Genomic DNA, 27,763 nt, shown 5'->3' with positions numbered 1-27,763 from the left:
CCTCTTCAAACTTAGGACGTATATCGGCATGCGGCGGTCCGTAATTGGTTAAGACATAAGTATGAGCATTGCTTGTGAAGCTGGTCAACCCCCCCACCCCCCCCAAAAAAAAACCCCATAGGAAAAAAAAAACACCCACACTGTCCAGGAGATATGGTGATTACGAAACCCACCATACATTTTACTTTTTACTTTTATTTCTACCAGCTGGATGGAAGGACGAGGAGGCAAAAGGAAAAATAAATACGCGTTGGGAAAAAAAATAAAGTTAATCGTGTCGATTTGCCCTGCATGGCCAAAGCACAGCGTCCCTTCAAGAAGGGCGGAACCCCCCAACATTAGGAATTGTTATCACTTCGCTCCTCCCCAGCTGAAGCCGCAGATATCAGCGTCTGTGTTTTGCGTGTTGGGAGGGATACTTGCTGATGCCATCAACATCTCGGGCAACAGCTGGTGGTGTCGTCGGGCTGTGCGGCGCGTGTCACGTCTTTGGGTAAAAAGTATTTCCAAGCATGAACACGTACGGGAAATGCACGCTCAGCCAGAAAGTGACTCAGGCACAGAAAAACAATGACGGCAGTTCTGCTTCTGTATTGGCCAATGCTCAGTATTAGTCATTTCAGAGAACGTACGTAAAAAGAGGACCTTTTTTTTTTTCAATAACTCAGATAAAGACGACCATGGAACGTTACAGAGCACTTCAATAACCCATCTCACCGGAGCGAATGATCACCACCACCATCCAAACCCATTGAGACCAACGTAAGTATATATGATAATTGAATCATCATCCAGCACATGGTACATACTCTGCTGTCTTGTATTGTAATTTACATTATTATAATGGTTGGCTTTTTTTCTGATGGTGAGAAATGGGTACTTGCAATACATTTTATACTAATGTCAGGGCAGGTCCCCTCCGTGATTTGGAATCGCAATGTTCTCAAGCCTTTTCTTGTTTAACAGCAATAATTAAAGGCTGGCTTTAACAAAAATATATCGTATTTTGGTACCTGTAATGATACCTCTCTGTACACAAGTTACTTGTTAAAAATTTTTATTTCAAAGGCCTTTATTTATAGTCCTGTCCACATCTGACCGCAGGCCAAGCTGGCCAGTAAAAGCGACAGTTACAATGGATGGAAAAACCCATGCAATGACTGCCAGGGGTGCTTACCACAGTCTGCTTTATTCATATGGTGTAAACCAGAGGTGTTCAAACTTTCTAAACAAGAGGACCAGATTACCGTCCTTTGGATTTTATGGGGTCCAAACTGTGCCAGAGGGAGTAGAAAATGGCTTGGTGTAAGCAATGTACAGGGTTAGTTGTCAGTGGGAGTAAGAAACTTGCATGGCAACTGTGATCAGTGGAAGGAGGAATAGTGCCCCATCACTGGTATTGGTGGGAGCAATATTGTCAAATGTTGGTGCCAGTGGAAGGATAAGTGCCCCATTGTTGGCGTCAGTGGGAGGATAAGTGCCCCATCGCGCTCCTGCAACATTGCTGAGATTGGCTCAGGTAAGTAATAGGGGACATGGCCCCGCCCCCTCTCTCTCCTCATTGGGATGATAAGTGCCCCGTCGTTGGGGTCAGTGGGAGCAGACGTGCCCCGTCATTGGGGTCAGTGGGAGGAGACGTGCCCCGTCGTTGGGGTCAGTGGGAGGAGACGTGCCCCGTCGTTGGGGTCAGTGGGAGGAGACGTGCCCCGTCGTTGGGGTCAGTGGGAGGAGACGTGCCCCGTCGTTGGGGTCAGTGGGAGGAGACGTGCCCCGTCGTTGGGGTCAGTGGGAGGAGACGTGCCCCGTCGTTGGGGTCAGTGGGAGGAGACGTGCCCCGTCGTTGGGGTCAGTGGGAGGAGAAGTGCCCCGTCGTTGGGGGTCAGTGGGAGGAGAAGTGCCCCGTCGTTGGGGTCAGTGGGAGGAGAAGTGCCCCGTCGTTGGGGTCAGTGGGAGGAGAAGTGCCCCGTCGTTGGGGTCAGTGGGAGGAGAAGTGCCCCGTCGTTGGGGTCAGTGGGAGGAGAAGTGCCCCGTCGTTGGAGTCAGTGGGAGGAGAAGTGCCCCGTCGTTGGGGTCAGTGAGAGGATAAGTGCCCCATCATTGGTGTCAGTGGGAGGATAAGTGCCCCATCGTTGGGGTCAGTGGGAGGATAAGTGCCCCATCGTTGGGGTCAATGGGAGGATAAGTACCCCATCGTTGGCGCTCCTGCAGCATTGCTGAGATTGGCTCAGGTAAGTATTAGAGGACATGGCCCCGGCCCCTCTCTCTCCTCATTGGCTCACTGACTTTGATTGACAGCAGCGGGAGCCAATGGGACCCATTCACTTCAATGAGCTGCCCAATGCGCATTGGTTGCCTAAAAGAAGCTGCTGCTCCTTTTTGGGCTACAAGCTTAGTGCGATTTTTTAAACGCACGTTCTGTCACATTGCAATCACAGCAGAATCGCACTGCATTTGAATCGCCATTAAAAATAATGGCACCCAAAACGCCGCAATTCCAAATTGTGTCATGTGAAGGGGTCCTAAGGGGTTTAATAAAATTTTAATCACCCCCCTTCCTGATCAGAGCACTTTTTTTGATTCGGCACTGCGTCGCTTTAACGGACAATTGCGCGGTCGTGCGACGTGGCACCCAAACAAAATTGACGTCCTTTTTTCCCCACAAATAGAGCTTTCTTTTGGTGGTATTTGATCACCTCTGCAGTTTTTATTTTTTGCGCTATAAACAAAAAAAAAATAGCGTCAATTTTGAAAAAAAAAACGCAATATTTTTTTATACTTTTTGCTATAATAAATATCCCCCAAAAATATATTTTAAAAAAACAACTATTTTTTTCCTCAGTTTAGGCCGATATCTATTCTACTACATATGCTTGGTAAAAAAAATTGCAATAAACGTATATTGATTGGTTTGCGCAAAACTTATAGCGTCTACAAAAGAGGGGATAGTTTTATGGCTTTCTTATTATTATTTTTTTTTTTTACTAGTAATGGCGGCGATCTGCGATTTTTATCGGGACTGCGACATTATGGCGGACACGTCGGACAATTTTGACACATTTTTGGGACCATTGTCATTTTTACAGCGATCAGTGCTATGAAAAGGCATCGATTACTGTGTAAATGACAATGGCAGGGAAGAGGTTAATCACTAGGGGGCGATCAAGGGGTTAAGTGTGTCCTAGGGAGTGATTCTAACTGTGGGTGGGGGAGGGGCTTCCACTGACATGAAAGAGATCACCGCTCCCGATGGACAGGGAGCAGTAGATCTCTGTCGTGTCACAAGGCAGAACGGGGAAATGTCTTGTTTACAAAGGCCTCTCCCCGTTCTTCCGCTCACTGTCAATGTCACTGGCAATGAAGGGGTTAACACTGGGGGGGGGGGGAGATCAAGGGGTTAATGTGTTCCCTAGTGTGTGTTCTAACTGAAAGGGGGGAGATGACAGATGGCTAACATGACAGCGATTCGGGCAGCCGAGCCATATAGTATAATTGCGGCGGCTGGTCGGCAAGCGGTTAAGCAGATTTTGTAACTTTGTAATCTGTAGCAAAGGTTCATAGAAAAAATTGTTTCAAACTGTATTAGGTTCCTAGAAGCACAACCTGCATTACAAAACTGAAACAAATAAAACACTAAAACCGGAGAGTGCAGAAACTGGTGGAGCTCTGCATAGAAACCAATCAGCTTCCAGGTTTTATTGCCGACGCTTAATTGAACAAGCTCAAAGTGAGAAGCTGATTGGCTGTCATGCAGAGCTGCACCACTCTCCAGTTTTAGTAAATCAGCCCCACTGTGTGGTTACATTGTAAGAATACCAAGAATTCTCCACAAACTCATGGTAGTTGTCCTTGGAACTGGTAGAAACAAAAATTACGCTCTTACATATCTCTAAAAATATTTTGTTTTGCAATGCGCTACAAAAAGAAAAAAAAAAAAAAAAATGGATGAAGTGGCAAAACTGTATAAAAAAATAAATAAATATATAAAAATAAAAATTAATTAAAAAAAAGTGAATTTAATTGTTTTTATACTCCTAAGGAAACAGAAAATGATTCAATAGACATAATATGCTTTTTTTTTTTTTTTTTTCTCCTAGGATTGTGTCATTCCATCCTGGGCGGTTCTTCCACAAGTAAAAAAAAAAAAAAAAAAAAAAAAAAAAAATTGGTCAGAGGTTACATTGGTTCAAACGTCTTGTTTAATTATCAACTACGGCACGGTCTGCGGTTAATCTCTGTGATATATATAGCTTAATTACAAGGCACCAGGGGCACACTTGAAGCAGAAGTGGATAACATCTCCCCCCTGGAAGAAGCACCAAGATGAAGGTCCTCGTACTCCTCCTCCTCCTCCCCCTCGTTCTGTCGGCGACCATCGAGAAAAAAGACGAATTCAACTTCGAATCTTTACCCACAGAACCCAGACCCAGATTCGCAATGCTGGACGACGTCCGGATCCTAGCCAACGGCCTCCTGCAGCTCGGCCACGGCCTGAAAGATTTCGTCCAGAAGACGAAAAACCAGATCAACGAGATCTTCCAGAAACTCAACGTTTTCGACAAGTCCTTTTACGACCTCTCAGAACAGACCAACGAGATCAGGGAGAAGGAGGAGGAATTGAAGGTGAAGACCTCGAAGCTGCAGGAGAACAACGACGAGCTCAAGAACTTGTCCAATAAAATCTACTTCCAGATAGAACACCTCGTGCAAGATAAAGCCCAGCTTCAAGACAAGATCGTCAGGTTGGAGGAGAAGCTGAATCAGATTACCGAGGGACAACCGGATGGGCAAAACCACAAAGACATAGCTTCACTGAAAGTAAGTGACCTTTATAAAGGCACGGGGTGCTCGTTTATTTGGATTGCGTTGGATAAAACCCATAAGGTCTTCTGCATTAGATGTAGAAGAAGAAGCAACAGCTCAAAATTGTCTCCTTTAATAGAACACAGATACTCAAATTTTATTTGGCTTTTATACATGAGGTTTACTCCACCAGTTAAAAGGTTTAGAGAACACTGGTCAGAATTATAAAAATTCTAAATTGTATGAAGGACTTTGTTGTGGTGCCTCCACATACATGTAGACATCCTAGACCAGTGAAGGCGAACCTCGGCACCCCAGATGTTTTGGAACTACATTTCCCATGATGCTCACCTACACAGCATAGTGCATGAGCATCATGGGAAATGTAGTTCCAAAACATCTGGGGTGCCAAGGTTTGCCATCACTGTCCTAAGGCAATGATGGTGAACCTTGGCACCCCAGATGTTTTGGAACTACATTTCCCATGATGCTCCACTACACTGTAGAGTGCATGAGCGTCATGGGAAATGTAGTTCCAAAACATCTGGAGTGCCAAGGTTCGCCATCACTGCCCTAGGATGTCTACATTTGCACTCTGCCGTGTAGGTGAGCATCATGGGAAATGTAGTTCCAAAACATCTGAGGTGCCAATGTTCGCCTTCATTGGCTAAGGTACCTATCCAGTGTACATGGAGCATATTGGACGCCACTGCTGCTTTGTGTTACTTGCTCGATTCCATTAAATCTGAGCTCCAGCCTTCCCATTAAGTTTTGCCCAGTTGTACGGACTCCTCTCCTGGACTGAAATGGCTTACTCTGATTTCACTGCACACTGTGAGCTTCTCACAATGTGCACTAGAAGCTACAAGTCTCATTTCCTGGCTGGAGGACATCCACCACTATCTAGCCCTTCCCTCCTCAGTCCATGGCCCACCCCTTTAATTCCTAGGTTTTCATCATAGAGACTCAGTATTACATGTGGGTGTTACCTAGAGTGGTCTGCATGCACATACAGCCTTGCCTAGGAACGCCCACTCCTCTAGAGTGACATCCACCCATCAAGGCATTTTGATATTTGCTAAACTCCTCCCAAGACCCGGCCCACTGCACCAGTTTGGAGGGCTCTTAAGAGGAGCACCCTTGTCGGCCGCTCCCTGTAGCCATGATCTGCATGAATTGCATACAAAAGCACAGAGACCCAGTGATGACATCATCAGGTCTAAAATAAAGTACACCTTAAGGTATCAAACCAGACTATTAATCAATGACCCTCCAATTGATGCCCTACCTTCTACCCAGGGGCGGACTGACAACTCATGGGGCCCCCGGACAATAGGAGATTATGGGGCCCTCGGGCAATAGGAGAAGATTATAGGACCCTCGGGAAATAGGAGATAATGGGGCCCCCAGGCAATAGGAGATAATGGGGCCCCCAGGCAATAGGAGATAATGGGGCCCCCAGGCAATAGGAGATTATGGGGCCCCCAGGCAATAGGAGATAATGGGGCCCCCAGGCAATAGGAGATTATGGGGCCCCCAGGCAATAGGAGATTATGGGGCCCCCAGGCAATAGGAGATTATGGGGCCCCCAGGCAATAGGAGATTATGGGGCCCCCAGGCAATAGGAGATTATGGGGCCACACAGTATACACACACAGAATACACATACACACACTGAAAAGGTACTGGAGAGGAGGGGCAGCTATAATCTTGGGATTTTTTTTTTTAAAACACAGATTTTTACATACTGTCCCTGGTTTTATTGAGGCTGGCAACCCTGATGGGGTCCCTTGAGTGGCATGAGTGCCTGAGTGCCCAAATGGTCAGTCCACCCCTGCTTCTACCTGATTCATGACATACTTCACACTTTGTCCTTTAATGCTTACCCTGAGACCCAGTACACTGATCTTCAACTTGTGCTACTAAACTGTTGTTTTGTCTGTGCACACAGAAGGTTTTTTTTTTTTTTTTTTTAATCTTACTGCACAGAAGAGCTCCACGATTAATCGTCAAGAATCATTATCGCTATTTTTTCCTTGTTGCGATCTTGACAAAAGTGTTTCAGGATTCTTGCTATGCAGAGAATTTTCTTTGCTCTGCTGAAGCCACAGCTGTCAAAAGAAATGAAGAAAAAAAAAAAAAAAACGGGCAGTCTGCCAAGAATCACAACATTCTTTAGCAGTGGAACTTAAGTATAAACATTGTAACAATTTGTCAAAGGAATAGACTTCTGCCCCGTACACACAGTCAGATTTTCCAATGGAAAAAGTTCGATGGGAGCTTTTTTTGGAAATTCTGACTGTGTGTAGGCTCCATCGAACATTTTCCATCGGAATTTCCGACACACACAAAATTTGAGATCTGGATCTCAAATTTTCTGACAACAAAGCATGCTCGGAATCAAGCAGAAGAGCAATACTGGCTATTGAACTTCATCTTCCTCAGCTCGTCGTACATGTTTTACGTCACCGCATTCTTGACGTTCGCAATTTCTGACCAACTTTGTGTGACCGGTGTGTATGCAAGACAAGTTTGAGCCAACATCTGTCAGAAAAAATCCCATGGATTTTGTTGTCGGAATGTCCGATCGTGTGTACGAGGCTTTCCTGTGTAAATGAGGAAAGTTTAACCACTTAAAGTGGTTGTAAACCCTTACAACACACTTTGACCTACAGTTAAGCCTAGATTAAGGCTTACCTGTAGGTCCAAGAAATATCTCCTAAACCTACACGGTTTAGGAGATATTTGCCCGAAGACAGGCACCGTAGACAGCGGCGCGCAGGCGCACTGAGCGCGGCATTTTCAACGACGGAGCTGCCGCGCGTGTCGGCTCCCATGCGCATGCGTGGGAGTGACGTCATCGCAGCTTCGCCAAATGACAGCGGTGGAGCTGTGAGATGGATGGATGGATGCGCTGGACTACAGGGGACAGCGGTGACTTCGCTGGCTCCTGTGTCAGGTAAGTGACACATAATGGACTACTATGCGATGCATAGTAGTCCATTATGCTTTACCTTTGCAGGGAGACAAAGAGGAAGTAAACTCATCAGGGTTTACTTCCTCTTTAAACACTAAACCTTTTTCTGACATTTGTTGGTTTCAAGTTAAAATAGTTTTTTTTGCTAAAAAATTACTTAGAACCCCCAAACATTATATATATTTTTCTAGTAGAGATCCTAGAAAATAAAATGGGGGTTGTTGCAATATTTTATGCCACACTGTATTTGCGCAGCGGTCTTTCAAATGCAATATTTTCGGAAAAAATCCCTTTAAATTAAAAAAAAAAAATAAAAAAAAAACTAACCAGTAAAGTTGGCCCAATTTTTTTTGTATAATGTGAAAGATTTTACGTCGCGAAAATCGTGTTCTTTTTATTGTGAGCAAAAAAAAAATAAAAAGATTGTGATTCTCATTTTGGCCAGAATCATGCAGCTCTACAGCACGATAAAAAAAAAAACCTTCTGCTTTTACAATCACTTTCAATATAAAAGTTTAAGAAATAGTGACATCATTTTAGCGACTTGCTCCCAAGGATTTGTTGCCAGGAGGAGCGTGCATCACCTTGCAGTGAACTCAGCGTTTTGGAGTGAAAAGTAGAACTACTAAATAAATTTGCTTTTCAAAGTCTCACACTGGGCAAATCCTTATCACTTACACAAAAGGGCAGTGTGTGATTGATTCACCCAGAACAGATGTCCTCTCTCAGCGAAGATAAGGCACTACACGAACACGCACTCAATTTCTTTTAGACGTGCACTAATGTAACCAAAAGTCATTTTGTTTTTTAGAATTACGTGGAGCAGCAAGATCATCACATCCAACGGCTGCTGAAAGTGGTGCAAGATCAGAACTCGCAGCTCGATCACCAAAATGAGCAAATCAAGGACCTCGAGGTGAAGGTGAGAAGAAGGCGTGTCGCTGAAGTAGATTAAAAGTGATTGTAAAGGATGTAAACATATCATGCTTACCTCCACTGTGCAGCTAATTTTGCACAGAGTGGCCCCGAACAGCCTCTTCTGGGTTCCCCCGGCGGCTCTCACGGCTCCTCCCCACATCAGATAACCTCCTAGGAGAAGCAATCTACTGGGGGGGGGGGGGGTTAGCTTGTGGGCGCACTCCCGAGTCCAGCATTCGGCGTCCATAGATGCGGAATGCAGGACTCGGCCCCGCCACCTGGCGCCCATGCCATTGGATTTGGTGGATGGCAGCGGGAGCCAATGGCTGCGCTGCTATCAATCTATCCAATCAAGAGCTGGGACCCCGTGAAGAGAGGGAGAGCGTGTCCACGCGAAGAGATGAAGGGGCTCAGGAAAGTAAAATGGGGGGCTGGGGGGCCGGTGACTGCTAGGTGTTTTTTCACCTTAACCACTTGCCGACCGCCGCACGACGATATACGTCGGCAGAATGGCACGGGCAGGCATATGGGCGTATATATAAGTCCCTGCCTGCCCGCGGGTGGGGGGCCCGATCGGGCCCCCCCCCGGTGCCTGCGGCGGTCGGCATTCCGTCGAGAGCGATCCGGGATGAGGGGGCGGCCATTCATTCATGGCCACCCCCTCGCGATCGCTCTCGACGAATGGAAATCCCCGGTGACATCACTTCCTCTCCTGTAATGTAAACACAGGAGAGGAAGTGATGTATTCTCTCCTCCGTGTCGGTATTTTTCGTTCCGACACGGAGGAGAGCGGATCGGTGAGTTGCACCAACACTCTACACACACAGTAGAACATGCCAGGCACACTCACACCCCCCCCTTTACCCCCCGATCACCCCCCCAATTACCCCTGCCCCCCAGTCACAGTGACACCAATGTCATTTTTTTTTTTTTTTTTTTTGCATTGGTGTCATTTGTGACTGTAATAACTGTTAGGGCAGTTAGAGTTAGCCCCCTTTAGTTCTAATGTGCCCCCCTAACCCCCCCCAATAAAGGTTTAACCCCGTGATCACCCCCCGTCGCCAGTGTCACTAAGGCTGGGTTCACATTGCAGCGGTTTATGAGAACGAATGTGATTCGCACCGCACTGCAGTGCAAATCACATCCGATCTCTGTGCGATTCGAGTTCAGCCATTCGCCGCACCCGCCACACCCGCCGCACCCGCCGCAAATTCGCACGGGACCCTTTTTTTGGCCGCAGCAGAATCGGATCGCATGGGTGTTCACACCATGCGATCCGAGTTTGCAGATCGCACTGCGATTTGCGAACTGATCTGGGGGTGTCAGTAACATTTCACTGACACTCCCAGCAGTTCGCATAGGGCAGTGTGAACTGCCGCCGGGAGGCATGCGATGCGGGAACCCGCCGCGGATTCGCGGCGTTTCCGCATCGCTCCAGTGTGAACCCAGCCTAATAAGCGATCATTTTTCTGATCGCCGTATTAGTGTCACAGGTGACGCTAGTTAGGCAGGTAGGTATTTAGGTTCGCCGCAGCTTTTTATAGCGCCAGGGACCCCCATATACTACCGCATAAAGCCCCCTGATTGCCCCCTAGTTAACCCTTTCACCTGTGATCACCATATAACTGTTACAGGTGACGCTGGTTGGTTAGTTATTTTTTTATAGTTTCAGGGCACCCGCCATTTATTACCTAATAAAGGTTTAACCCCCTGATCACCCGGCGGGTGTCATTTGTGACTAATAACTGTTAGGGCAGTTAGGGTTAGCCCCCTTTAGTTCTAAGGTACCCCCCTAACCCCCCCCAATAAAGGTTTAACCCCGTGATCACCCCCCGTCGCCAGTGTCACTAAGGCTGGGTTCACATTGCAGCGGTTTGAGAACGGATGTGATTCGCACCGCACTGCAGTGCAAATCACATCCGATCTCTGTGCGATTCGAGTTCAGCCATTCGCCGCACCCGCCGCACCCGCCGCACCCGCCGCAAATTCGCACGGGACCCTTTTTTTGGCCCGCAGCAGAATCGGATCGCATGGGTGTTCACACCATGCGATCCGAGTTTGCAGATCGCACTGCGATATGCGAACTGATCTGGGGGTGTCAGTAACATTTCACTGACACTCCCAGCAGTTCGCATAGGGCAGTGTGAACTGCCGCCGGGAGGCATGCGATGCGGGAACCCGCCGCGCATTCGTGGCGTTCCCGCATCGCTCCAGTGTGAACCCAGCCTAATAAGCGATCGTTTTTCTGATCGCTGTATTAGTGTCACAGGTGACGCTAGTTAGGCAGGTAGGTATTTAGGTTCGCCGCAGCTTTTTATAGCGCCAGGGACCCCCATATACTACCGCATAAAGCCCCCTGATTGCCCCCTAGTTAACCCTTTCACCAGTGATCACCATATAACTGTTACAGGTGACGCTGGTTGGTTAGTTATTTTTTTATAGTTTCAGGGCACCCGCCATTTATTACCTAGTCTCACTAGTGTACCCCTAAATTTAGGGGTGTCTACTTTCCAAAATGGGGTCATTTGGGGGGGGTTTGTGCCATCTTGGCATTTTATGGCCTTCAAAACTGTAACGCCCTTAGAAAGCCTGAAGGCGGTGCTTGGTTTTCGGGGCCCCGTACGCGGCTAGGCTCCCAAAAAGTCCCACATATGTGGTATCCCCGTACTCAGGAGAAGCAGCAGAATTTATTTTGGGGTGTCATTTCACATATGCCCATGGCATGCGTGAGCAATATATCATTTAGTGACAACTTTGTGAAAAAAAAAAAAAAAAAAAAAGTTTGTAATTTTCCCGCAACTTGTGGCAAAATATAAAATATTCCATGGACTCAACATGCCTCTCAGCAAATAGCTTGGGGTGTCTACTTTCTAAAATGGGGTCATTTGTGGGGGTTTTGTGCCATCTTGGCATTTTATGGCCTTCAAAACTGTAATAGGTAGTGAGAAGTGAACTCAAAAATTTACGCCCTTAGAAAGCCTGAAGGCGGTGCTTGGTTTTCGGGGCCCCGTACGCGGCTAGGCTCCCAAAAAGTCCCACATATGTGGTATCCCCGTACTCAGGAGAAGCAGCAGAATTTATTTTGGGGTGTCATTTCACATATGCCCATGGCATGTGTGAGCAATATATCATTTAGTGACAACTTTGTGTAAAAAAAAAAAAAAAAATTTTTTTTGTCATTATTCAATCGCTTGAGGCAAAAAAATAAAATATTCAATGGGCTCAACATGCCTCTTATCAATTTCCTTAGGGGGTCTACTTTCCAAAATGGGGTCATTTGGGGGGGTTTTGTACTGCCCTGCCATTTTAGCACCTCAAGAAATGAGATAGGCAGTCGTAAACTAAAAGCTGCGTAAATTCCAGAAAACGTACCTTAGTTTGTAGATGTGACAACTTTTGCGCAAACCAATAAATATACAATTATTGACTTTTTTTTTACCAAAGACATGTGGCTGAATACATTTTGGCCTAAATGTATGACTAAAATTGAGTTTATTGGATTTTTCTAATAACAAAAAGTAGAAAATATCATTTTTTTTCAAAATTTGCGGTCTTTTTACGTTTATATCGCAAAAAATAAAAATCGCAGAGGCAATCAAATACCATCAAAAGAAAGCTCTATTTGTGGGAAGAAAAGGACGCAAATTTTGTTTGGGTACAACATTGCATGACCGCGCAATTACCAGTTAAAGCAGCGCAGTGCCAAAGTGTAAAAAGACCTCTGGTCATTTACCAGCAAAATGGTCCGGTCTGAAAGTGGTTAATGCATAGGATGCATTAAGATGAAAAAAACCAAAGGGTTTTTTCAATCCCCTTAAACATTCACTAAACCTCTCCAAATACCTTTTTTTCTGCAAATTAAGTGGACAATTTGTACTGTGAACCAAAATTGGGGCCCATTTACAGTAACACGCCGTGGTAAAGCGTGCATCTCTGCACGCATGTAACATGCTTTAACCACTTGCCGCCAAATTATGTATCTGCATCTGTTTATTTTTTTATTTTTTTTAGAGCTGGTGGTCGGCTCTCTTGTAGTAACAATTGATGAGGCTAAGCTGCTCAGCTTCTATTACAAGTAGCGGGGGGGGGGAATGTTCACCCCCTTTCCACCGCTTTCCCGCACTCTCCCGTCCCACCGGTAGACTCGAGCGGCCAGCCAGCACACCCGGTGGCTGGCTGGAGACCCAAACAAAGCCAGACTCTTAGCTCTTGTACACATCTTGGACATTTTGACAACCAAATCCGATCGGATTTTGTCCGACGAATTTTGTCCGAAACTGTTGCATACACACGGTCGGACAAAGTTGTCAGAAAATCCGATCGTTCAGAACGTGATGGCGTTATTTCGTTACGACGGGACTACGTTCAGGCTAGTAGCCAATAGCTTTGGTGTAGGAATTTGATCTGAGCATGCGTGGCACTTTGTCCTTTCGGAATTCTCTACACATGATCGGAGTATGTCCGATGGGAGCATTTTGTTGGAAAATTTTACCAACAAGTTGGAAAACTTGGTCCGTCGGATACTCCGACGTAAACAGTCCGATGGAAACCACACACAGTCTGAATATCCGACAAAACGGTTCCGATCGGAAACATTCCATTGGAATCTCCGACCGTGTGTACAAGGGCTTAGATGTAGTAACCTGGAAGTGGTGTCATGACATCACTTCCGGTTTACTCAGGAGTCAATGGCACCAGTTTTCATACATCGAAAAGTTTTCAAAAGCCGAAAATGTTTTCAAAAATGCAGATGGCGCCCGCAAATGTGAGATTTTGCAGCGATTGTTACAGCAGGAGCAATAATTCTAGTGCCAGCCCTCCTCTGTTATTCTAAACAGGTAACTGTTAAAACTCTTTTTTTTAAAGCGTCACCTATGGAGATCATTAATTACCGTAGTTTGTCGTGAGCGCAATTTCAAAGCATGACGTGTTAGTTATCTATTTACTTCGCATAACATCTTTCATGATACAAAAAATTGGGCTAACTATACCATTTTGTTTCTTTTTTGAATTAAAGTGTAATTTTTCCCCCCAAAAAAATTGCGTTTGAAAGACCACTGTGCAAATACAATGTGGCATAAAATATTGCAATGACTGCCATTTTATTCTCTAGGGTCTCTGCTAAAATATATATATATCTACAGTATATATATAAAACGTTTGGGGGTTCCAAGTAATTTTCGAGAAAAATATACTGATTTATAACTTGTAAGCAGCAAACGTCAGAAAAAGGCCTGGTCTTCAAGTGGTAAAGGTCCCGTGTATTTTGACCCAAACCCAACGCACCTGCTCTGTAGCACAACACAATGCACAGTAGTGGGTTGCATAACAAGAAAAAGTCTGCATTCAATTTTCGGCAATGTTTTTAAAAGCAGAACTAAACCTAACTTTAAAAAAAAAAAATGCTCTTTATTGCAGAACAGACAAGATATGTCTCTTCTGCAATAATACACACATCCCTATGTGCTCCCAGCTTCCTATTGAATTCTACACTGCACTGTGCATGAGCAGCTCAGCATGCATTCCCATCATGCTCTAACTGCGCCAGAATGACTGAGCCTGACGTCATCCCCACTGGCCAAGCGAGAGGCTGAAAACCCGGCACCCGGAGAGAAGAGGACAGTAGCCAGCAAGGGATCTAGCTGCTGCATCGCTGGAAGGTTGAGGTGAGTATATTGGGGAGTTTTGTTCTGCTTTAAAGTGTTACTAAACCCACAACAGTAAAATCAGCCTGTATATTCAGTATGAATGAATGAATGAATAACTTGTATAGCGCTACATATGCAAACTAAATAACCTCTGGGCGATTTAGTAAAGCATGCTTGTTATACTCTCTGTGGAACCCAAGGGGTTAATCCTCCTCATTGTGTAAAAAAGGCTGTTTTATTCTGTCTTCTCTGATCCTCCCCTTCTTCCAGTGTCTCCAACACATCTGCAGATATTATTGAGGGAAGGAGGCACTCTGCACATGCTCAGTTTGGTGTGTATTGCTAGAGATTTTTTTTTTTTTTGGGAGGGTGCACAGGGCCAATCAGCACTGTCCAGTCAGAGGGTTAGGGGTCCTGCAGTCTCATAGGACAATCAGAGGAGAATGGAAACTCCTCCTACAAGCTTTAACCAGATACTGATAGAAGTCACAAGACTGCTATATACTGCTGATCAGAAAATGTATTTAGCAGTTTATATTTACTAAAATAATTGCATTTCCATTTTTCTGTGTACTGTGGGAGACCAGATATAGTGAATTCAGGATCCTGGGTTTAGTAACACTTTAAGTCTGTATTTTTATCTTAATTTCAGCAGCGTTGCACGGATACCGATATGAGTGCCAATACTAAGCATTTGCCCAAATACTTGTACTCATGCAAATGCTCCGACACTAAAAGCGATACCTTCAGACTCGGTTCACATGGCCGGTTTGCAGGGCGATTTCAAAGCTCAAAGCTCAAACTGGTGCAATTTCGTTAAGCAGTTCAGGTGCAATTCCAATGCAAATTGTAGCGTATGAGATTAGAAATCTCACCTGAACCTGAAATCGCACAGGATTTTTTTTTTATTCAAATCGCACTGCGGCTGGCACACAGGCTGTAAAAACTCCCTGAACCGCACATAAAAACTGAACTGAAAATGAGATCTGTGCGGTTTTCCCATCAGTTTTCGTGCATTATGGTGTGAACGAGCCAAAATATCGAGTGATTGAGAAAAAGTATTCATACCGGTGCATCCCTAAGGCTCTGTTCACATCTAGGCATTCCCGTCCCTCTTCAAAACTAGGGAAATCCTTTTGGGCGACAGGCGCCCCCGCCCCCCCCCGTTTCGTTTGCGCAATTTTGCCTTGATTTGTCGGGCAACAATCACCGCAAAAATCATGCCGCAATTGGGGTGCCATTGAAAGCAACAGCGTTTTAGAACGAATGGACTTTCCCGCACGAAAATGACATTCACTGTAAAAATTTGTTTGAGAAAAAAAATGGCCAGCATTGATCTCCAGTCATCACAAGAATCTACAATTGTGTCCAAGACTTGTAGGATTCTACATGAAAATTTACATCAGCTCCAAATTAAAAAAATAAGTAAATAAATAACACCTTTTTCATCTCCTACAGCTCAGCAATTCCAGCCTTCATGAGGGTGTCAAGACTTCATCTGTCAGCCAAAGCCTGGATACCCACGGGTCGTCATATTCCAACAACTCAGAAGAACAGACACATAAACCAAATGGTAAGTAGTAACCTTAAAGTGGTTACGAGGTGTGGCATGGCGTCCATTGGAGCTGATCACCTCAGTTTATTATTTATCGGTAAGGTCCCATGATTGGGAGAAGTTGGCTCGGTGTCATTCAATGTGAACACCACTGGGGCAAAGGCCTCCTTAAGTTGATGTAGGAACAAAGCAAAAAAGAATAATTCATAAAGAGGTTACCTTGGTGTGTTGGCTTTCCTTACATTTTTATACATGGTGGGACAGATGAGGAAGTCTTCTACCAGTCAACAGATGGAAACCATTTAGGATCACCATATAGTCTTTACCAAAACTATGTATCTATCTAATCTAACCAGCCGAAACTGTTGCATACACACGGTCGGACTAAGTTGTTGAAAAATCCGATCATTCAGAACATGATGACGTAATTTCGTTACGATGGGATCAGGCTAGTAGCCAATAGCTTTGATGTAGGAATTTGATCTGAGCATGCGTGGCACTTGGTCCGATCAAAATTCTCTACACATGATCGGAGTATGTCCGATTGAACCAGTTGGTCGGGAAATATTTCCAACAAGTTGGAAAATTGGGTCCGACGGATATTCCGACGGAATCAGTCCGATGCAGACCACACACAGTCGGATTATCCAACAACACGGTCCGATAGGACACATTCCGACAGATTCTCCGACCGTGTGTACAAGGGCTAACAGAGATGGTACAATCAGATTGTAATACATAACCATAAGAATTGCATGGATTTTATACCCAATGCTTGACATTTTAGATCACCCGCGAGACTGCAGTGATGTTTACAAGCAGGGCGAGAAGATGAGTGGAATCTATACCATCAGACCCACTAATGGGACAGAATTCAGAGTCTACTGTGAAATGACTCCAGGTAAGTCTCAAAAAAGAGCAACAAAACACATTCCTAAAAAAAACCATCTTACCAACCTAAACTGCAGGTAAAAACACAGAAAAATGTTTTTTGTTTTCTTTTTCGTTGCATCATTTTTTTATTTACATACTTTGCTAAAAAAAAATTTACCCAGTTCCCTAAAACAGACCCTCTTCTTCCTAGCATGTCACAGCCCTCTCCTCTTCTGTGAGCGTATAATTCTTTTTGAATCCCCTCCCTACATAACTTTTCACTCACTTGAGTGTCAGCTCTGAGTCTGCTGCGGCTGCGGACATCATATCCAAGATGGCAGCACCCAGCAGCAGAGTCTCAAGAGCTATTGGATGTCTACACAAGGGATGTTTTTAAAAGTAAATAACATGCATAAAATACATGAAATGAACATATAATATTATGGGACAATTGTGGTTGAAATGAATGGTCTGGTGACCAGGTCTCTTCAAGGAAAAAATTATGAACATCGGACAACCTACCTATATGGTCAAACATTTGGATATCCCTCCAAATAACTGAGTTCAAGTGTTTCCAGAGAAGGGTACTTCTAATTCTACAGCATACAAAGAAAATGTGGACAATTGTGGGCTTCCAACCATGTGGTAACAGTTTGGGGAAGGACTTTCTCTGTTCCAGCATGACTGTGCCCCTATGTACAAAGCCAGCTCCATAAAGATCTGCTCTGAGGAGTTTGGAGTTGAAGAACTTGAGTGTCTGGCACAGAGCCCTGACCTCAACCCTACTGAATGCCTTTGAGATGAATTTGAATGCCAATGGCAAGCTAGGTCTTGCCACTGGCTTCCAACCTTGTGGTAACAGTTTGGTGAAGACCCTTTTCTGTTCCAGCAAGACTGTCCCCCTGTGTACAAAGCCTGCTCCATAAAGACACAGTTTGAGAAGTTTGGTGTAGTGGAACTCAAATGGCCTACATGCAAGCCTTGACCTCAACCCTACTGAACATCTTTGGGATGAACTGGAACGCTGATTGTGAGCCAGGTCTTCTCATCAGTACCTGACCTCACAAATGTTCTTTTGGCTGAATGGGCACAAATTCCCAGACACATTTCAAAATCGTATTAAAAGCCTTCCCAGAAGACTGGATGTGGTTATAGATACCAACAGAGATGAACTTCATATTAATGATCGTGTTTTTGGAATGGGATATCCAACAAGCTCATACAGGTGTGATGGTCACAAGTCTACAAACGTTCAGCCATGCAGCGTAGCTTGAGATCTCCGGAGTGCTCCGTTCTGCAATACTGACTTCCCCTCAAGTCAGCACTTGACCTTGGTCCCACTTGCACCATCCTCCCTGGCCTTTTTGTTGGTCATTGAGGCCACACAAAAGTGACCAACAGAAATACGCAAGAAGGATGCTAAAATAACCAAGCTCTGGCCCTTTTGAATAAAGTCAATATATGCATAATAGAGCAACCCAAGGTAATTTTTAGTTTCCTGTGCTTTGTTTGTTGTATTTTGGGTATATATTCCCTTTAAGATAATTGTGAAAGTGTGTAACCTGTAATGTGCCCAACCAATTAATGGCAGCCGAGAAGAAACTCCCCTACCATATTTATTATTCTACATGCAATGGTTGAACATAACATTACCCACAGTTGGGTATGGGCTCAGGCATGTTCAGATCCTATTTCCAACCCACCTGAGAAATCCCACCAGGAAGCCATCACTGCACACTGCCAATCATAGGCAGTGAGGCATTTTCCAGGCCGCAATCTGCACATACACATGCCCTGACTAGGTTGCTCACGATTGGCGGCATGCAGGAACGGCTCCTTGGCGGGATTGCTCACGTGGGGTTAAGATTAGGATCCAAACATGCCTGAGCCTATGCCTACCCACAGTATTCAGTTCTGGGAATGACAACAATATCTTAGCAACAGAGATACACAAATTATCATACCATTAAAAAAAAAAAAAAAAGGCTGACGGCAACACTAATATATACGTTTTGGGTGGAGCTGTCCTGTAATCCAAGGACATATTGGTATCTGTTTGCACCCTTTCTTGCTTCCTCCAAGGTCACTCATAAAATATCCTCTATCTCTTTAAGATGCGGCATGGACGGTGATCCAGAGACGAGCAGATGGCTCTGTGGAGTTTAACCAGACTTGGGAAGATTACCGCAGCGGTTTTGGTGACCTCGCCGGTGAGTTAAATTTCATAATCTACTGTGACTCAAATCCTTCCAATACCGTCCAACAAGTAATACCCATTCCCTGCTGAGTCATGCCAGTCTCTCCTGGTACTCAGCCTCAGTATAAAATACTTAGATGGAATGTATAGTACTTTTTATGTTTTAATATATATCCAATGCTGAAAAAACTGTTGTAGATTTCCAAAATTTCATATATAAATAGATCATACTTAAAACATACAGACAGCAGTTAGTGCCAAGCAAGATGTGCAGCTTTCTCTAGCTTTTCTGTACAATAAACCCAAAAAGCAGGGGAGATCAGACTACATACAATGCCAAATAAAATCAGGACAGAGGAGGCACCCCTTACTCTCTCCAAGCAGAGACGGGAATGTTTGGCACCTTCTTCAGCATGTTCCAAGTTACACCCAGATTTAGGGTTTAACATGCTCCAGACCTGCCCCCTGAACCACCAAACCCTGTGACGGGGGCAGGGAATCCTCTTCCCGCACCCACTGTCACTCCACCCACACATTCTGTATTAATTTACAGGAATCTGTGAATGAGAAAACTACAAGTCCCGTCTACCACCACGGCGGATGCACTTGTAGTTTGAATGGGTTACGAGTGTATGGACTAGCATGCACATAGCCAATTCACACTCCCCCTTCCAGCTTGCTGGCAGCCCGTATAGAGGTACAGGCTGAAAGCTGGAGGGAGACTGTGCCGGAGCCTAAAATTGCGACCGGGATCTGCGCAATCAGGCTTTTGTTGAAAAAAATAACAAGTGCAAATCTTTTTTTTTTTTTAGAACCTGTAAAAAATTAGCAGTTATTATTTTTAGTAAAAGGTGAACTTAGCTTTTAGGCAGTCAAACAAGGTCTACCATGATCCTGCAGGCGATGCTGGCCTTATTAAAAAAATCCACCATACTTAAAAAAATAAATAAAAAAAACGGGTAGCTAAAAAGACAATTAAAATAAATATGTGAATTGACTTATCTGTCAAATTGTCTTATCCGCCCGTGGTGGAAGGAAAAACAAAATTGCACAATGTATGGCCTGCTTAACCCTGAAAGAATGTATATCCAGATCCTGAACATCTGCAGCCTGTGCAGCTTGGTCCAGGACCCACCCTAAGCCTGAGGAGCAGCATTAAAGCCTCATTGGTTCCTGCAGTTTTCCCTCCCTATTTACGATCTGGTGTCTGACTTTGCAGGAAGCTGATATAAAGACACATTCGGGTACTTCTATTAGCTGCATTTAATTTATACAGATGGGCGTTTCATATATGCCTGGAGCAGTGATTCTCAACTAGGGTTCCTCCAGAGGTTGTAGGGGTTCCTTCAGCATTGGGCAATTTCTGCCTCTCAGATAAGTTTCCACTGACACCATTGATCTTTTTTATCTATCTGCAAGGAGGGAATTCTTCCCAATGACCACAAGTGTAAGGACCATTCTTCCCACTGACCATCACACTAATGTATCATGAGTTGTAGAGTTCTCATTTTTAGCAGGGGTTCCCCCGAGACCGGAGAACTATTTCAAGGGTTGTTCAGTGTTGAAAAGGTTGAGAAAGGCTGGCCTGGAGTTTAGCTTATGTTATCTATAAAAGAAAATAGTAAAATATCTACTATTGCATGAGGCACACCTAACCCCACCACCTGCCATTGCATCATGTAGTCAGTGTATCCTTTCCATTTATCTAAAAGGTTAAACACAATTTTAAAAACCCATCGCGCAACCTCAGTTAGCCAATCAGGAACGACATTGCTGGGTCCGACTGAAACTCCTTTGTTTGCCCTAGTTAATTAATTACAGGTCTGGGCTCCAAAACCAAGTCATACAAACAAGCCGGCAGACAATGACATTTTTCACCAGAGGGACTTACTGGGTCAAAACTCATCACACCGCACTCGCTACACGTGATAAATGAACAGGGCCATTCTGTATGCAAGCAATGTCTGAAAATAATACACAGGCATTTCCTGAATTAAAAAGTGTACCTAAAACTCCCAAAAAATAAAAATCCAATATATTACAGCTTACCAGTCCTTAGACGTGGTAGATGATGAAGAAAAATAACGTTGTCTGATATTATTTCCGCTCAAAGGAGGTGACAAGGACATGGCTGTTCTGGCAAGATCAACAGGTATTTCCCGTTACTTGCTGAAAAAGTCCTGAAAACTAAAAAAAAGCCACTAGATCTAAGGACTGGTAAGCTGCAATATTATAATTTTATTCATTTGGGTTCCTGGTGCCAAACCTGCCGCCCTTTGCCACTTATTGTGCACAGGTAGCAGTTTGTGTTTTGGTGCCTACCCAAGCAAATAATGAATAATATTCTTTAGACAGACTTCTGTAAGGTAAATGGTTTAGTTTATTACTTTCACAGTAGCTTAACTTTTTATGTGATGTCTAGGGATCTGTAGGATGTACACTTATTTGTAAATGGGCTGTAATAGCAGTGTTCTTGAGCAGTCTCATGTAATTTGTCTTCAATCTTTGTGTCCTGAAGCATGTTCCCAGTCTCAAACATCTCCTGTAGCATGCCTACAGTCTCTGACCATCTTGGGTAACGTGCCTACAGTCTCTGACCATCTTCTGTAGCATGCCTACAGTCTCTGACCATCTTGGGTAGCATGCCTCCAGTCTCTGACCATCTTCTGTAGCATGCCTACAGTCTCCGACCATCTTCTGTAGCATGCCTACAGTCTCCGACCATCTTCTGTAGCATGCCTACTGTCTCTGACCATCTCTTGTAGCATGCCTACAGTCTCTGACCATCTCCTGTAGCATGCCCACAATCTCTAACCATCTCATGTAGCATGCCTATAATCTCTGACCATCTCCTGTAGCAAGCGTATAGTAGTCTCTGATTATCTCATATAGCATGTCTTCAGCCTCTAACCATCTGCTGTAGCATTTCCATAGTCTCTAACCATCTCCTGTAGCACATCCATAGTCTATGACCATCTCCTGTAGCATGTCCATAGTCTCTGACCATCTCCTGTAGCATGTCCATAGTCTGTGACCATCACCTGAAGCATGTCCGTAGGCTCTGACCATCGCCCATAGAACATCTCCTGTAGCATTCCATAGTATTTGACCCTCTCCTATAGCATATCCATAATCTCTGACCATTGCCCATATAATGTCCGTAGGCTCTGACCATCGCCCATAGAATATCTCCTGTAGCATGTCTATAGTCTCTGCCCATCTCCTATTCAATGTCTGCAGTCTCAGATTTTTTGCAACATTTTATTCTCTGCAAGATTATCCAGCTATGAGTTTTGTGACTGACAGGTGCTCTTATATTCCTCTTTGATTTTCTAGGTGAATTCTGGCTGGGATTGAGGAATATTTACTCTTTGGCTCAGCAAGCGGATTATATTCTTCACATCGAGCTCCAGGACTGGAAGTATAACACTCGATTTGTGGAGTACTTGTTCACCCTTGGGAACCAAGATACAAGTTACACGCTACAAGTCTCCCAGGTTCTCGGAAATATCCCCAGCGCTCTACCTGAATACACACCACTCCTGTTCTCTACCAGCGATCACCACTCGCAGCACCTCAAATGTCCCTCCGAAACATCTTCAGGTGAGGTTCTGATTTCATTTATGAGAAATATTATCTTAGGCCAATGCAAAGTCCCAAAACTGGCAAAGCCCTGCTATAAACAGAGTGGCTAGACCAGCAAGAATGTACAAAGGCCAAACATCTTTTATATGAACACAAAAAAGCTTATCTTAAATATAGATTTTTTTTTATTTTATTTTTTGTGATGTAAAGAGTGTCGAAGTTTTAGAGCCTCAGTCAAGTTTCAAACTGCTTTTTGCATTCTTAGTAGGAAGACTACACTTCATGTTCTGTCCTAATAACATGATCTGTAACTCTTCCTGACTATCCAAAAAAAGAAAAAGCTTTAGGTGAAGTTTAACTTGATAGGGCAAGTGCACTTATCCTTTTTGCCCCCTTCTCTTGACCCCAACCTACCCTACACTCCCCCTTCACAGATTCACATTTATCTCAATCCAATGACTGTGGGTATGAGGTTAGTTTCACCCTTGGGAGCGAGTCTTCACTGTCTTGGCTGTGTCTGCACATTACTGTGTATACTTACCTTGATGAAAAGGCTGTGGTTCCACTGTTTGTTTACATTCAGCGCCATAAGTCTTCACTATCCTGTCCACGACTGCTCATTACAGACCTATAGACACCCAGGGGATAGACTCTGGCATCGGGACACAATGATGTGAAAAGCAAAATTTTCTTATTTGTAAATTTATAATTAAAAATAACATGTACCAATACAATACAATACAATGTACCAATGAAATGTCCTGAAAAAAACATTGTAGACTTGTCAGTTTACACCTTTCCATTTTATCATGACGAATGAATATTATACTTTATATAACCTTTATATTTTTAAACTCAACACAAAGCATTTACAGTAACTTTGACTTTTGCAGGGGGGTGGTGGAAAGCTACCTGCGGCGGAACCAACCTAAACGGAAAATACACCAAACCGAGGTCTAGAGCGAAAACAGACAAGAAGAGAGGTCAGGGGTTGTTCTGGAAACCCGAGAAGGGCAGGATATACTCCCTGAGGTCTTCAAAGATGATGCTCTACCGTACCGACCTGGAGAACTTCGACTAGCGGAGAGACGCAAAAAACTTCTCTTGAACTTTTTGTAGCACGACTCAGGGACCGAGAAGTGAGATAAACACACAAAAATCACACAGATACGCTCAGTTAAACTGAACCGAATCTTGTGGAAAGAATTTTGAACTGGTTATAAGAACCAAGCAGTCATGGCTGGTCCTGACACTAACCCGGGTAATAGTATTGAAGGGTACTGATTAACACAGCACGAAAAAGCAGTAAGATTCATCTGATGACAAATTTGAGGAAAAGTGCATCTTTATGTACTCTATTATTGGCAATGAGCTCCACCCCTGCATGAAGCCCGATTTGTGGGCATTCCTATGGTGGAGATCCAGCAGAGCCCAGCCCCTACCACAGTTGCTTCCCCAGTCAGTATAGCATAGATCAGCCTATCTCAGATTGGGTTGCTAGGGGTTCCTTGAGCAATGAGCAGTGAATTGATTCCCTACCAACACTGACCACCAGTGCAAGTGTGAGGGGCCAACGTCTACACAGACCACCAATTTTAGGGGGATACCACAATTTTTACCGTTTTCTTTTGCAAAATGATGTTTCATTTAATTTCATGAATATTACAAAAAAAAAAAAAGGTTATACAGAGCAGGAGGATGTAAAAGTGATCTGACATGGGTGCCATAAACGCTAGCTGTGCCATAATATTTATTCTGATATTTATAATTTCTATAATGTAGCGATCATGTAGTATATACCACAAGCTTTAGCTTTGAAACATTATTACTGTGTTACTAGGCCAGAACATTATTTCAAGTTTTTTTTTATGTATTATTGATCGTGGAAAGCCATTTAAGCTGCAATGATCATATTTAAAATGAATGCATTAAAAAAAAATGCTACAAAAGGAACGTTGGCGCCCTTTTGCCTGCATTCAGGATTCTATAGACAAAAGTCAGCTTTTTACATATTGGATGAGATCCTATTATCCTAGTTTGATATTAACCTACATAAACAGGTTACAGCCCCTGTTGTCATTTCCAAATCAGTGCACACAGAGAGAAACACTGGATTATAGTTCAACCAAAGGAGTAATAAGCAGGGAAAAAAAAAAAAAAGAACCACAGTCTGAGATGATGACATGTCATTCAGCAATTACACCGACACTAAAAGGGCTCATGCACACTGCAGCTCAAAAAAAAAAAAAAAAAAAAAAAAAAAAAGCTGCTTTTACAGGCATTTGAGCTTTTATTAGGCCTCATGCACACGGACATTTTTACAGCCGCTTTTTTGAGCGTTTTTTGCAGCTTAAAAAGGCCTGTCCATGTTAGTCTATGGCTTCATGCCCACCTAGGCGTTTTTGAGCTGCAAATGGCATAGGCGTTTTTAAGCTGTAAAAAAAACCCAGGACCAGTGCGTTCCCTGGCGCGGAGCTAGAGCTGTAAAAACGCGAATCGCGGGAAAACGCACAAAAACGCGCAAAAACGCGCAACATATTTTCTTTGTTTTCTGAGTGCTATAGCCAAGAGATGTGTTTCTTTAAAAACGCTACTTAACGCAAAAAAATGTGCAAAAACGCGCAAAAAATGCCAATGCAAAACGTGGTAAAAATCGAGTTTTTAACGCCGATTTTTCCAGGCGTCGGAGCTAGATTTGCAGCCAGTTTTTTAAAACGTCCGTGTGCATGAGCACTTACAGTTTGAAGAAGCTCGTACTTTTTGGTGCTCTTGTGCATATATTTTTTTTTTTATTGAGCTTCTTCAAGCTCTTTTGAGCTCCTTTGAGCATAAGCATTTTTCTTTCACAAACCCTCCTAGATAGTATTTTCTTAACCACTGTATAAACAAAACAAAAAGCTTTGAGCTTCTTTGAGCTTTTTCAAGCTCTTTGCTTTTAGCTCCTCTCAAAAACGTGAGTTCGGTGGGGGGTTTTTTTCTGCCTGTAGGAGCATATGCTTGAAAAATGCCTGAAAAAGCCATAATGGACACATTGGCCAACATGGAGGGGAGTTTCTAGGCAGAAAAAAAAAAGAGAGCTCAAAAGCTTATAGGAGCTGCTTCTTTGAGCTGCAGTGTGCATGAGCCCTAAAAAAGCAACAAGAAAGACAAATGGGAAAATTTAACACATTATCTAAAACCCCAAGATAAATTAAAATGTATATATAGAAAATGGTTTTGGTTTTGGATAGAATAGAGAAAAGTTGGAGGTCCCATGATTTTTAATCGCTGTCTGTGCCCCTGAGTTACATAGGTTAAAAAAAAAAAAAAAAAGACAATCCCATATACACAATCTTATACCCACAGTTGATCCAGAGGAAGGCAAAAACCCCCAGCAAAGCATGATCCGATTTGCCCCAGCAGGGGAAAAAAATCCTTCCTGATCCCCCGAGGCAATCGGATATTCATTGGATCAACTTTACCTATAAATGTCAGTATCCAGTTACATTATCTACATTTAGGAAAGAATCCAGGGCTTTTTTTTTTTTTTTAAAGCAATCTACTGAGGCCAGAACCACCTCTGGAGAGAGTCTATTCCACACTTTCACAGCTCTAAGCCCTTGTACACACCATCGGAGATTCCGACAACCAAATCCGTCGGATTTTGTCCAAAACTGTTGCATACACACGGTCGGACGAAATTCCAATCGTTCAGAACGTGATGGCGTTATTTCGTTGCGACGGGACTACGTTCAGGCTAGTAGCCAATAGCTTTGATGTAGGAATTTGATCTGAGCATGCGTGGCACTTTGTCCGATCGGAATTCTCTACACATGATCGGAGCATTTTGTCTGAAAAAATTTCCGGCAAGTTGGAAAATTTGGTCCAACAGATATTCCAACGGAAACAGTCCGATGCAGACCACACACAGTCGGAATATCCGACAAAACGCTCCGATTGGGACACATTCCGTCGGAATCTCCGATCGTGTGTACAAGGGCTTACTGTGAAGAAACCTTTCCGTATTTGGAGATGAAATCTTTTTCTAGACGTAAAGAGTGCCCCAAAACTCCAGTTTAGTTAAAAGCTGATAAAACATATGAAATTGCTACATAAACTACTTTGTAATTTTATGCTGTTATTACAAATGACATTTCTTTTCCTTGCACCCACCGCAACAGTAAAACTAGATATCCCCCGACTGCTCGTCCCCCTGCTCATGTAACTGGGTTCATATAGCAAGCAGCTCCCCCAACATGGAAACAGACGTCCCTAATACATATTGATCTTTAGAGTGAAAAGAATGATAGTTTTGTTTGTTTTTTTCTTTTTTTTTTCTTTTTTTTCTTTACAGTAGCAAAAAACGTGATGTATTTTAACAATACCATGTTACATGATTTATGTAACTATAGCCTTGTTGGCACCATTACAGTATTTCTAAGTCATATTGACTATATACTTCACATACTAATTTCCAAAATGCGTGCAGTGCATCTCGCCTTCACAATAGATCCATTTAAAGTTTTTTTTTGTTTTTTTTTATTAAACATTTAACATTATTATTGTTATTATTATAAATGCAAAAAGTTATCATAATGTAATATACAATTTTGTGGGAGTTTTTGATATGTTTTGTTACAACAGAGATGACAATAAATTTTTCTACGTGAAATCTTTGGGCTTTGCTTACTGCTATATGTAAAGTAGATGTGAACCCTCACCTTGTAAAACAACCTATTCAATTCAAAATAGAAATGAAAGGCAAAAAACATTTGTGTACATAAAAAAAAAAAAAAAAAAAAGTAGATAGGGCTGCACCAAGTGGTGGCTGGCGATATATATATATATTTTTGGGGGGGGGGGGGGGGGGGGGGGGCGGCTAGCAGTGTTAATTTTGGCACCAAAATTTGATTTAGTTTTAGTCCTATTTTAGTCTTCTGCAATTGTTTTAGTTTTAGTCTTGGGACTAAAACTGCATTTTAGTCTTCTGCAATTGTTTTAGTTTCAGTCGACTAACTTCTCCAGTAAATTTTAGTCGACTAACATGCCCTACGTTTTAGTCTACTAAAATCTCCAGTACATTTTAGTCGACTGAAACTCATTTTAGTCATCTAAAATCAAATGGGTGTAATTAAATTGTAATGCATTAGTTAACATTTCCCTACAATTTCCAAACTTATTATATAGGGCTGGAGTGAAAAATCTCATATTATTTAAGGTATTGAGGCATG

The 27,763-nt window shown here is 43.4% G+C and overlaps 2 protein-coding genes across 8 annotated transcripts in view; one reads left to right on the top strand and one right to left on the bottom strand.

Annotated features, from left to right (window-relative positions):
• DOCK7 (dedicator of cytokinesis 7) overlaps window positions 1-27,763 on the bottom strand; it is a 307,570-nt gene that overhangs the window by 162,194 nt on the left and 117,613 nt on the right. The gene's annotated exons all lie outside the window — the stretch shown is intronic.
• Window positions 634-27,204, top strand: ANGPTL3 (angiopoietin like 3). Its single transcript, XM_077450568.1, has 8 exons — window positions 634-762; window positions 4,095-4,815; window positions 8,589-8,699; window positions 15,802-15,916; window positions 16,686-16,799; window positions 18,886-18,981; window positions 22,305-22,571; window positions 23,447-27,204. Exons 2-8 carry the CDS (start codon window positions 4,321-4,323, stop codon window positions 23,632-23,634), a joined length of 1,386 nt encoding a protein of 461 aa, XP_077306694.1. The 5' UTR covers window positions 634-762; window positions 4,095-4,320; the 3' UTR covers window positions 23,635-27,204.

This window comes from Lithobates pipiens, unplaced genomic scaffold (assembly GCF_037356315.1).
Source record: "Lithobates pipiens isolate NorthernLeopardFrog02 unplaced genomic scaffold, aLitPip1_a1.2 Scaffold_23, whole genome shotgun sequence".
In the NCBI taxonomy this organism is placed as follows: Eukaryota; Metazoa; Chordata; class Amphibia; order Anura; family Ranidae; genus Lithobates; species Lithobates pipiens.
Note: the sequence above shows the minus strand (reverse complement) of the source record. Positions and strands in the feature narration are given on the sequence as shown.

Coding starts and splice junctions, on each gene's coding strand:
- ANGPTL3 (XM_077450568.1), top strand. CDS start 4,321: ATGAAGGTCCTCGTACTCCTCCTCCTCCTCCCCCTCGTTCTGTCGGCG. Junction 8,700..15,801: donor TCAAGGACCTCGAGGTGAAG/GTGAGAAGAAGG, acceptor CATCTCCTACAG/CTCAGCAATTCCAGCCTTCA. Junction 16,800..18,885: donor CTACTGTGAAATGACTCCAG/GTAAGTCTCAAA, acceptor TATCTCTTTAAG/ATGCGGCATGGACGGTGATC.